General features: G+C 37.2%; 1 protein-coding gene across 2 annotated transcripts in view; it reads left to right on the forward strand.

The window, feature by feature from the left end:
- ric8a (RIC8 guanine nucleotide exchange factor A) overlaps window positions 1-11,111 on the forward strand; it is a 28,167-nt gene extending 17,056 nt beyond the window's left edge. For both annotated transcript variants that reach the window (XM_028449848.1, XM_028449849.1), the window contains exons 9-15: window positions 503-597; window positions 848-998; window positions 3,638-3,733; window positions 3,822-3,966; window positions 5,261-5,405; window positions 6,333-6,452; window positions 10,574-11,111. In XM_028449848.1, the coding sequence (XP_028305649.1) occupies window positions 503-597; window positions 848-998; window positions 3,638-3,733; window positions 3,822-3,966; window positions 5,261-5,405; window positions 6,333-6,452; window positions 10,574-10,715 (894 nt within the window). In that variant the 3' untranslated portion in view covers window positions 10,716-11,111. The remainder of the gene's footprint in view (window positions 1-502; window positions 598-847; window positions 999-3,637; window positions 3,734-3,821; window positions 3,967-5,260; window positions 5,406-6,332; window positions 6,453-10,573) is intronic.
- Window positions 11,112-11,619: the final 508 nt, after the last annotated feature.

The following is an 11,619-nucleotide window of genomic DNA, read 5'->3' on the forward strand; positions in this document are numbered from 1 at the left end:
ATCACTGTGGGATGTTGAGCAAGTCCCTCAATCCCCAACTGCTCCCTGTGCCCACTGCTCCTCAGGGAAGAGTCAAATGCAGAGAACAAATTTCATATGTGTGTAAAAACATATCTGACATTAAATAAAGGCAAAACCCCTGATTTAAAATTAGATTGTTTTTTATCTAATTCCTACAATTGCAGTTGGTGCTGGTTAAGGATGTGTGAAAGAATTCTTACTTAATCTTTGTTGAATTGTCGTTATCCAGACTTCATTTCATTTAGAGGCCTGGATGTGTGTTATACAGATGATAGAGTAGTATTGAATGAGGATCTGTTTCAAACAGTCTCGAGAATGTTTTTTGGGGTTTTTATTTGTAACATTTGCTTTTTTAATGATTGTTTATGAGGCCATCCACTGACCTAAAATATGAAAATGTATGACTTGTTCATAGTTGAATATAGATGTGATCATTTCCATTGTGTTTACCTGGCACCTATATGTGTTTGGGTGTGTAAAGGAAGAGGCAGCAGCGTACAGGCACCTGGGAGCCATCCTCAGACTTTGCCTAATGAGCCATGCAGATGGAGAAGAACGAACCGAGGAGTTTCACAGGTGGGAAAACACTGTCCTTCATACATGGCATTCAATGTGTCAGAAGGAAAGACCTAATGACAAGTGGAAAGTAAAAAATACCATATAGTTCAATAATTATAAACCAATGGTGTACATGCAGATTGCTGGAACTTTTCCAGTCTGGCCCATTTAATATTAAACATGGCCCCTTGTGGTCCTTGAACTATAGCTTGACACCGCTGTGTTAGATGCTTGCAAAGCCATCATTTGATCTCTTCTGTTTTCTCAGCCATACTGTAAATTTACTGGGAATCCTTCCTCTGCCTTGCCTGGATGTGCTGCTGAAACCAAAGGTGCTGCAAGGCTCCGTTGAGTACATGGGTGTCAACATGGATGCTGTCAACATGTTACTTGGATTCATGGAGAAAAAACTTGACCATGTAAGACCTAATTGTTTCTACCTTCATTCTCTTCAATTAAAAAACTACTATACAATACATCACATGAGAGAGTTACTGCAAAGAAAACATTTAACCTTTAACCTGAGACCAGGATGTAGTTGATTACTTTTGATTTCGATTCTATTTATTTGTTTAGAAAACTAAAGGTCATTTTGGGTTTTAGTCAGTTGGGCTTTGACTTTTCTCTTCGTATTTTGTTGGTCATTTTATGGTAATATGTTGTGTTTTAAACACGTCTCATATCTGCATGTGGCTCATGAAGTGTTTTGTCCTCTTCGTCTGGTTTCACCTTTTTTGTTTTTGGATAGGTTTGGTTTGGTTTTTTTTTCTTTGTTACATAGACAAGGGATGGACAATGGCAGGGGCCAGAAAAATGTGATTGTCTGATCTGAGAACCACATTGTCAACATTCATGTCAGCATTTAGAATAATGGTCAATCTAAGCATTAATACTTAGACTTTCTTTATTGTCATTCAAATGTGAACTTTACAGTACAGATAAGAACAAAATTTTGTTGCATTGGCTCGTATTGCAGGATAAAAAACAGGATAAAAAAAACAGCAGCATGTATTTACAAAAGATAAGTAGTATTTTTTTAAAAAAAAAGGTGCAGATATAAATAGATATCAAAAGTAGAAGCTGTGTGTAAAATTTCTATACAGATAAGTATATTGCATGTTTCTTTTCTTTTTACATGTGAAAGAACAAAGGTTTTGTCTGGTGTCCTTTTTTGTATAACTTGTTGACATTTTTTTCTAATTTTGTATATTTTCATTTTGTGTATTTTTGTAGTAATTTTGTTTGTTTTTGGCATCATTTTACCTTATTTTTGTTGTCACTTTCATCACATATATTTTTAGTTTGGTGTATTTTTTTAATAATTTTTCTGTCATTTTGTGTGTATTCCTCCAAATATTTGGAGGAATATTTTAGTATTTTAGTATGTTTTTTTATGTTGTTTTGTGTTATTTTTCTGATATTTTATGCATTTACTTTGGGGGCTACACACAGACATAAACATAGACTTATGTTTATTCATTACTCCTGGCTACCTCCTTCCTACACCTCCATCTCTAAACCAGCTTTAACCCTGACATTAGGACAAAAATCTAAATAATACAAGCAAGTAAAAACTTTTCAAAACTCGTATGAAATGAAAAAAATACATATTACATTTTGATGATTGAAAATACAGTTTAAAATGTATGTTATCTCCATGATGACTTTATAGCTTACCATGAGCATCATATTCCAGATCAAGTTGAACTTCCACGAAGAAACTCTAAACATAGCTCAGTTTGTGTTGCTACATGCTACACAAAGCACCATCAAAGTGACATTTCTGCTGTTTTAACGGTTTGAAAGTTGTGCCAAAACAATGGCAACTATTGATATTTTGGTTTTTATTGGAAACAAATGAATCAGATTGAAGTCATATCATGGTGAACACGAAGAACAAACCAGAACAAAAATGGCGTCAAGTGAATCACAGTTCTCCTTGTCTGGCAACGAAACACAAGAAATCACAGTGAAAAATTACTTTTCTGCTTTGGCGCAGTCTTTGAATTCTTCTACGGGACTCCATATCCCACAATGCAATAGATGAAATACAGGTACACTTTAAAATAATGTGAGTTATGTGGTTAAGCAGCTTTAAGAGAAGAAAGGAACATAGAGAAACTACTGAGAATGCACACACGTATAGACTTTAGCCTCCATGACAGGGTTGGGGTCAATTATAATTGTGATCGCGTAATTAGTAATCAATTAAAATTATGATGTAATTATAATTGTAATCAAAATTGAAAAAAGATGTTGCTGTTGTAATTCAGATAATTGACATTGTAATAATAATTGTCATGAAAATTCAATACAAATTGTTATTCACAAATTAATTAAATGCAAACCTGGGGAACCATGTCACAGCTCTATGGCTTACACATACATAGTTAAAAATTATTCAAATTAGTTTGAGATCATGTTTACCTGTTATTTCTCTCCAGGATTGTTTTACCATTACGAAACATAAAAATGAATTAGGGAGTATACTGACACAAAAAATGCTCAGTCAACCACACCAAAAAAATCAGGAAGTCTAACTGGTAAACAAGCCATTAACAAGAATTGGACGATACATTTGTGTGTGTGTGTGTTTAAAGCTGATTTAAGACATTAGTCAAAACTGACCTGTTGTCATAAGAGATGCTAACAGAAAGCTAGCACAAGGTTAAGTTTTATGGGCTTATTTATAAAAAGCTCAGTAATTGTGATTAATTATAATTGCATTTTAGAAATTGAGAGCGTAATTGTAATTAATTTCAGGGGAAAATAAGAATTGAAATTTTAATTGTAATTGGGAAAAAAAAATGCTGGTCAACGTAACTGTAATTGAGTTGTAATTGAACATGGATAATTGAAGATGTAATTGTAATTTTAAAATGTAATTGACCTGAACCCTGCTCCATGACAATAGTAGCCTAAAAGAGAGAGGGGAGTATAATGGTGTCCCAGGGCAGAGCAACAAAAAAACTAAACTCCTCTTCTTCTTTAATGTTAGTCATTCGTCTGAACAATAAGAACAAACCTTCATGTCGGTACACTTTTGTCTCACCTCTAGGGAAATAAGCTGAAAGAGACAATCCTACCATCGATGAACCTGTTGACTGAGAGTGCTCGCATTCACAGGGAGACAAGAAAGTTCCTCAGGTCAAAGGTCAGCCTCTAACCACTGGATATGTACAGTAATGACTCTCTCCTCAGATGGCTCTGGTTGCTGTGTATGTGTGCGTGCGTGTGCGCAGGTTCTGCCCCCGTTGCGAGATGTTCAAAACCGGCCCGAGGTGGGGAATGAACTGAGGAACAAAATCGTTCGCCTCATGACACACATTGACACAGACGTGAAGGCCTGTGCTGCAGAGTTCCTCTTTGTGCTCTGCAAAGAGAGCGGTGAGAACAATGACCTCCTGCATGTACTGTTCACCTTTTTTAGATAATCCATCTGACTCTTGGTGACCCCCCCCCCCCCCCCACACACACAAAAATTTGATAAATTGTGATAAATTTGTTAGAAGTTGAATATTCATCAATGTAAAGCAACATAATCTGTGTACTGTTTGTTCTTTGGTTATCAGTTTTAAAACCAAATCAAAATAACAAATCAACAGTGTGGTTAATTTTGTTGAAAATGTCTATTTGTACGGTTGCCGTACGGACAAACCCCCGGTGCTATTGGTAAGTTTACCGAAGTACACGTACGTAGAGTCTTAGGGTTAGGATTAGGTTTAGTGTTAGGGTTAGGTTATAGCCCTATATCGCAACAATTTTTAGGGTTAGGGTTAGGTTTACGGTTAGGTTTAGCCTTAGTCACATGACCTAAACTGGCCAATGAGGGGCGCTGCGTACGGATAGAATGTCAGTATATTGATACGGCAATTATATGGATAGCCAACCAAAACAGAAATACAGATACCACAAGAACCAGAAAAGCAGCCTTTTTCTGTTTTACAATTTAAATGTTAATGGCGAAATCTTGTTCTGTTTGTGAGATATTTGGATATCTATGAGGAAATTAGAGTGAGAGCTTAAGCACATCACATTCTGTCAGAGCAAACAGGACGGTCCAAATAGTATCCAAATAAACAGGTGACTGACTATCGACTGTGAGGCTGCTGTGAGGAACAATAGATATTAGAATGTCTATGATTTGACACTTTTGCAAAAACAATTACACAGCTTTTTTGAGGGCAGTAAAAATATTTATTTTGCCCGTTATACTACTGCTAGCCACGAACAGCAGCCATCAACACAGATGGGAGTTGATCACAAGAAACAAGGAGCACCAGCAGATTGAGTACACCACCCCGTCTGTGGGACCACTCTGTGTGGTGAGCTTAAAACATGAAGCCCTCGTCCTAGTTTCCCTTAAAAATCCAAATATCTCACAAACAGCAAGATTTAATTTTAAAACAGAAAAACGCTGATGGACTGGTTTTTGGTTTTTCTGTATTTCTGTTCAGATTTTAAGTCAGTAAAACAAAATAACCACACTTTTTATTTGTTATTTTTATTTGGTTTTAAAATGGAATAACCAAAGAATGAAGGGTACACGGATTCAGCATTCAATTATCTTCCATTAATGTATTTAGACAAAAATCACGGTCTGTCAAACCAGTTTTAGTTTGGTTTAGTCATAACTACTTTTTGCATCTGCTCACATTAGAAGTACATGTTCTCTTCTTAGTTTCCAGGTTCATTAAATACACTGGCTATGGTAACGCGGCTGGTCTGCTTGCTGCCAGAGGGCTGCTCCAAGGTGGACGAGACCCTGGAATCTACTCTGAGGACGAGGACTCAGAGACGGAAGAATACAGAGAAGCTAAGGCTCGGTCAGTACCTCCACCACTGCTCAACCTATCTTACACTAACAGCAGTGTCACATACCCAACAAAGCATAGATGTGCACACTTAAAATAAATTATGAAAGCATTTTTGAATGAATGCACACTAATGCCAGGCTGTCAAACTCATTGTCACCCAGGGGACATAGTACCAGTTTGATCTCAAGAAGGCCACAGATTTTATGTGTTAAAAACAAGTAATTTTAACATTTATGTTCCGTAATTTGCACTTCCACAAACAAATGAAATGTAAATATGTAAGGCACCAACAACATCCACGCAATAAGTGACAGATCTCAGTCTGCAGGATCTACACGTACATTTCTGTGCTTTTATGATAAATTCTTATTTAATTTGGTTCTTTAAACAGTTTCAGATGAAAACTGACTGTCATCATGTGATATGAGCATGAGAAGCCCTGCAGATATTGTGGAATTTAATTAATTTGTGTAATTGGAGAAATTGAGATATCTACAATTATATTATTTGGTAATTTATGATTCATGTTTACTCTGATGTGCTGCCCTGCGATGGAGGAGCAAGCTGGTCAGAAAAAGGGTGGATGGATGTTTTCTAGATATTTTGACTTTCTCCCGTGGGCCTATTTAGATGCCATTGTCTAAAGGGTTGGATTTGGCCCCCGTGGCTTGAGTTTCACACGTGCACTTAGGGATTGTATCAAACTCTTACCCAAGTTAAATCATACATACTGTAAATCATGTTAATGCAGCTCATATGCAAAAGCTGAGGCTTTATTTACCCAACTGCAGATCTATGCTACATTTACACAGTGAGATGACCAGCTTAACCCAATAAGATGAAAACTATCCAAGGTTCTTAATATTCCTGCATTGCATCGTTAGTTTTGTCATGTTAACAGTGTTTTGTGTGCATTTCTTTGTATTCTCTTGCTAGTATAAATCCTATAACAGGAGTTGTGGAAGAGGAGCAGTCAAACCCAATGGATGGAATGACAGAGGAGCAAAAAGAGTATGAAGCCATGAGGCTGGTCAGAATGTTTAATAAACTCTCAAGGTCAGTGACAGCAGGGAAACTTTGTGTTACGTATGTGAGGTATTCTAGTAGGTTTATCTGTGGCAACAAAAAGGTTTGAAATGAAGCTGATGGAGACATTTATTTCTTTTTTTTTTATCAGATAGACATAGTTTAGGCCTCATATAAAAAAAAACATCAATCATCATTTATTCACAATTAAATGTAGAAGGTTGAAATTTCCACTCAAATATACATTAAAAGGTGTTCCATTTACCAATGCAATGTTGTGGAAACACTGGTCAGGCTAAAAATAATGTCACATACTTTCTCTGGGTTAACCTATAATTGGCTCCTGCTATGGAGCAGCCAGATAATGACAGCCAGGACCCAGAGTTCAAGTGGGCTTTATTTCACAGGCAATACTCAAAGGCTGTGTTTGAAATCGCTTACTGACACTCAATGAGTATATACTGTCTACTATATACTTTAAGTATGGTTAGAAGGGTTAGGATGATGACTGTCGCCACTGAAGTATACTTCCAAGTTTCCCAAGATGCATTTTGAACCAACGAAAAAAAAAAAAACAGAAGCACATTGAGGTTAAATATCTGTTATTCTCCACCTTTGAAAGTTCAGAAAGCATTTTAAGTGAGAAAGTGACCAAGTAGAATATCAACATGTGCTCATTTGATCCATAGAACTGGCAGAAACACATTTCATGCCGACATTTCAGAAATTTTAAGAGACCCTCCATTGTGCAACTGACAAAACTTCCACCTAACTTAAAAACAAAAGCCCTATTTACAAAAGGTTAAAAACTAATGAAAGGCAAGAAGAGATGCTTTTATTTTGAATTATTAGCTTGAAGCCAGTCTCAGGACATTTTTACGTTCAACTCGCAATGCATCATGGGGCGGTTGAGTATGACTAGTGTCCCCCACCATGCATACTTCAAAACTGTCCCGATATAGTATACATCCGGGTATTTGTCGCGTATTCAATCTTTCCATACTATCTAATGTGAACACACTACATACTCATCTTGACATCAGACTTATGAGTAGTACGTTAGTATGACATTTTGAACACAGCCCGTGTCAGTGCCAACCTGTGGAGGAAGCAGTCCTTAGTGCAGAGAAAGATCATTGATGAATTGACTTTACTTGACTTTGCTTGAGATACTACGTGATACGACAGACCAACAAACACTCTCACACCACACTTAACTCTTTCAGTACCAGCCATTTTCAAAAATTCTACCCCCTCAGTGCCAGCCGTTCTAGAGCTTTTTGACTAATTTTTTAAGACCTACAGAATATTTTGTACTATGACAATCTGACATCAGATTCTGAAAGATTAGACTCTCTGCTTTCATCAGAAAAGTTCATCAGTTTGTGACAAAAAGCTGAGAAAAATGGGTTTTTCTGAAAAAAATCAATTCGGGACTTTGAAGCAATTTATTTATTTTTTTGATTTAGTGACATCTCAACATTGGTTTCCTTCTATAAAACTACAAAAACAATACTGAGACCAGGCTTTTGGTGGCAACATTATTATTATTATTATTATTATTTTGCTATCTGTGTCAGAGTTGAATGAATTTCTTACTGTATTTTGGCCATCCAATAAGTCTCTCCCCCTGCTAGTTCCCACACACAACTTTTTTTGATGGTTTTATCTCACCATCGCAACACTCTTAATAGTCCACTTAAGTTCTACACATGCTCTGGTCGAGTGTGCGCTGCTGTGAGCTGCTGGGAACTTCAGCATCAACTCACGTAGCATCATTTTCTGTCTCGTAAACTCTTTTCCTCTCCCTCTGAGCTCTGCCCATCACGAGTGATCTCTCATCCAAAGGTGCGCTACTGCCACCTACATGTCACCAGTTGGCCACTCCATCATGGTACAAGTTAGATATTCACCGGAGAGCTTCGTCACACTGTCTCCTAGCAACCCCAGCCGAAAAACACAATTCACGTCTATAGAGGGGAACGGAACTCTACGTTACTAAACCAATTCTTGTCTATAGACATGAATGGCACTCAATGAGTTAAAGAGTAACTAAACCCCAAAACCACTTTTTTCTACTGAATACAATTGTATTTGGTTATGAAGTAGAGCTGTTGATTGATCCTGGTCCACCTCTCAACATTTTCGTCAAAGTATTTCAATTTGGCATATTTAGTTGTAAATGTCAGAGTGACTGCCCTCTGTGGGTTGAAACCCGCATATTACCATTGATTTTTGCTATTGACTGAGAACAAGATCATGTGATGTTTTGGGACCAACTTGTGACAAAATAAGCACTGTTAGCCCCGCCCCTTTTATAAAAACTAGCACCTGCGGGCTCTACAATCTGTGGTGAGTAGGGTTGTGTTGAGAGAAGAGCGAATAGAGAGCTATACTGAGGAATGAGTAGCTAGCTAACATAGCATAGACTGTTCATTGGAGATTTTATAGTATAGACTGGGCGTGTCTTAACTGCTTCAGGAGCCCCGCCCATAAATTTCCCTCTAGGTGGGAGGTTACTCTTTAAATACCAGAGGGTGTGGTAAAGTGATCACAGGTAGGGACTGAGGGAAAAGGGCAATACTGAGGAAGCAGTGAGACACATACAGACCTGACATTTACCAGCGGCGTTATACGGTATTCTGTAGAAGGAAAACCAAAAAAGTGGTATCAGTAATAACATGGAATTTTTTGGGAAATCAATTAATTTTGTTCCATTAATTTTAATAATCTGTTTTGATCTATTCTGAATGGTGTCTGCTTATGAATAATCTTACAACGGTTAGTTCCGACCAAGTGATTTGATCCGCCGACAGACATTCCAAGAGTGCTGATATGATAACAACGCACTGGGATTTCTTATAGATCATATTACTCGGCTGTTCAGCTGATCTGAATACCGTTAATTACTGGTACATCTTGGGCTACACACCACAGTACTACACACTGTCACTGCGTTCACACTACAGGTCTTAATGCACAATTCAATTTAAAAACCCATTCATGTTACATATTAAATGCCTCTTCAATCAGTTTGGAGTATGAACAGAATGCGACCCTGAAGTGATGCGCAGAAAAGGTCCTATGGTGACCCATGACCCCACGGCGTTTACGGAAGTAAATATAGAGGTGTCCAGTGTAGAACTGTGTGTCGCACTGAGAAAGGTTCTTTCCAACAGAAGTCAGCACTTCATGACTTTAAGGAAAAAGTAAAGAATCAGGTTTACAGCTCTAGCCGTTTGCAGTGATGGCTGCTACATCTGTACAGCAGAGTGTTTGGATGCGGAGTAGGGATGTCAGCGGCTTCAATGACGCAGAGTTCATTAAAATCTCAATTGTGCAGTTCAGACTAACTTTAATAGATGGCATACAGGTCGCATATGGTCTAAAAGATCAGATTTGGGTCACAATTGCCTACAGTGTAAAAGTAGCCTATGTGTTCTCCACTTGTGGAACTATTATTGTTGGCGGAGCCAGATGATTAAATATACAAACAAATCATAATCTCTTGTCACTTATTACTGTTAACTAATAAAATGTTCTTGTAGAACTGTTGTATAAAAGCAATATCGCACTCAAGGTCGTACTGTTGTGTGAAATATCAGCACTGGTGCAGATATTTCACACGACAGCACGACCTTGAGTGCGATATTGCTTAATTGACAGCTGATTGCTGAGGTTTGTTTAACATTTTATTATCAGATTTTGCTGCTGCACCACAAATTTACACACACATTGTCGTACACGAGCTCAGACCTGACATGAGATCTGATCGTAGCGTACGCTCACGTCAAAATTATTATTATTATTATTTGATAATTACCGAAGCTTGCGTGAATATGGTGGAACGCACGTCGTAGGCTCAGGTTTGAACATACAAACGGTTGATAAATGATGCCCTATGTCTATATCTGATTAAAAAAATATTATTGTCTGGCAGTTTTAAGCATATTCAGAAATTCACCTCTCTCAATGACTTTCTGATGCCGAGTTTGAACCTTTAGAGGGATTACAGTCTGTGACATGATCCAAGCTCATTTGTTGGATAATTATAGTTACTTTTTGACCTGGTAACAACTGAAGTTATTTTGGCAGGTACATGTGTACATCCAAACATGATTATTTTTATTAACATAAATATTTTCCAACAGGAACAATATTATCCAGCCCATGCAGCTCGGTATGGATGGGAAGATGCGGGAAATGACTCCGGAGGATCTACAGAATCAGGCTCACAATCCTTTGTTCCAGTCAGAAGATCAAGGTCATTCAGACAGTGAGGAGGAAGCATGAGCAAACTTATTATTACCTCATTACAGCTAAATATGTACTACTAACATGTAATTGTGACAAGAAGTTAAAGACCGTATGTCGTGCTCTGCACCATTAACATGTTTATCAGTGATAATTTGACATTGTTGCTAAGTGGCTGATTTATGTTGCTACTTTAAAGTAGATTGGACACTAACAGAACGTTTTTCCCCTCATAATGCATCATTCTCATATATCTCATATAGTTGGAGCTCAAAGTAACCACAGAGCATTGTTATTGTTACAGAATGATGTAAACTGTCCTGGTTCTTACATATTTGACTAGAACTGAGAGGATTGTAGGAGACATAAAGAGTTGCTATTCAGAGGATGATGATGATGATGATGATGATGATGATAATAAAAAATGTAAATGTATATTTTAGAGGAAGTTTTCTCTTTTTAACAAAAAAATCAGCAGAAAATAAGAACTAATAATATAGAAATGATATGCTTACTTCTGGAAATTGTTCCTCTATATGAGAGTCAAACACAAACTATTAAATTCAGTAAAAGTGTTGGTAAGTGTTTTCATGCAAGACAGCATTTATATCATGCAGGAAACATGCTGCAGTCATATTAGAAGTATATATTTGGTATAAAATCGTCTACATATTTTAAAGCTTTTTATGTTACAGTATAAAGATATGTCGTCAAAGGTTAACACTATGAAAAGTGCAATCTTTTTGCGACATCTATGCATGTTTAGCTTGTCCAAAAATAATTTAGTAATATTTTTATTCTTTTGCTTAATTGTGACCATCACCGGCCCTATAGGGAAGTGTAATTAAACTTTATTAGGAGGAAACACATATAAAAAGGGAGGGCAGTATTACTCTGGGGTGAAGGGGGAAATACAAGGGAAAGGGACTTTGGGAGAGCAACA

This window comes from Gouania willdenowi, chromosome 6, assembly GCF_900634775.1.
Source record: "Gouania willdenowi chromosome 6, fGouWil2.1, whole genome shotgun sequence".
Classification (NCBI taxonomy): Eukaryota; Metazoa; Chordata; class Actinopteri; order Blenniiformes; family Gobiesocidae; genus Gouania; species Gouania willdenowi.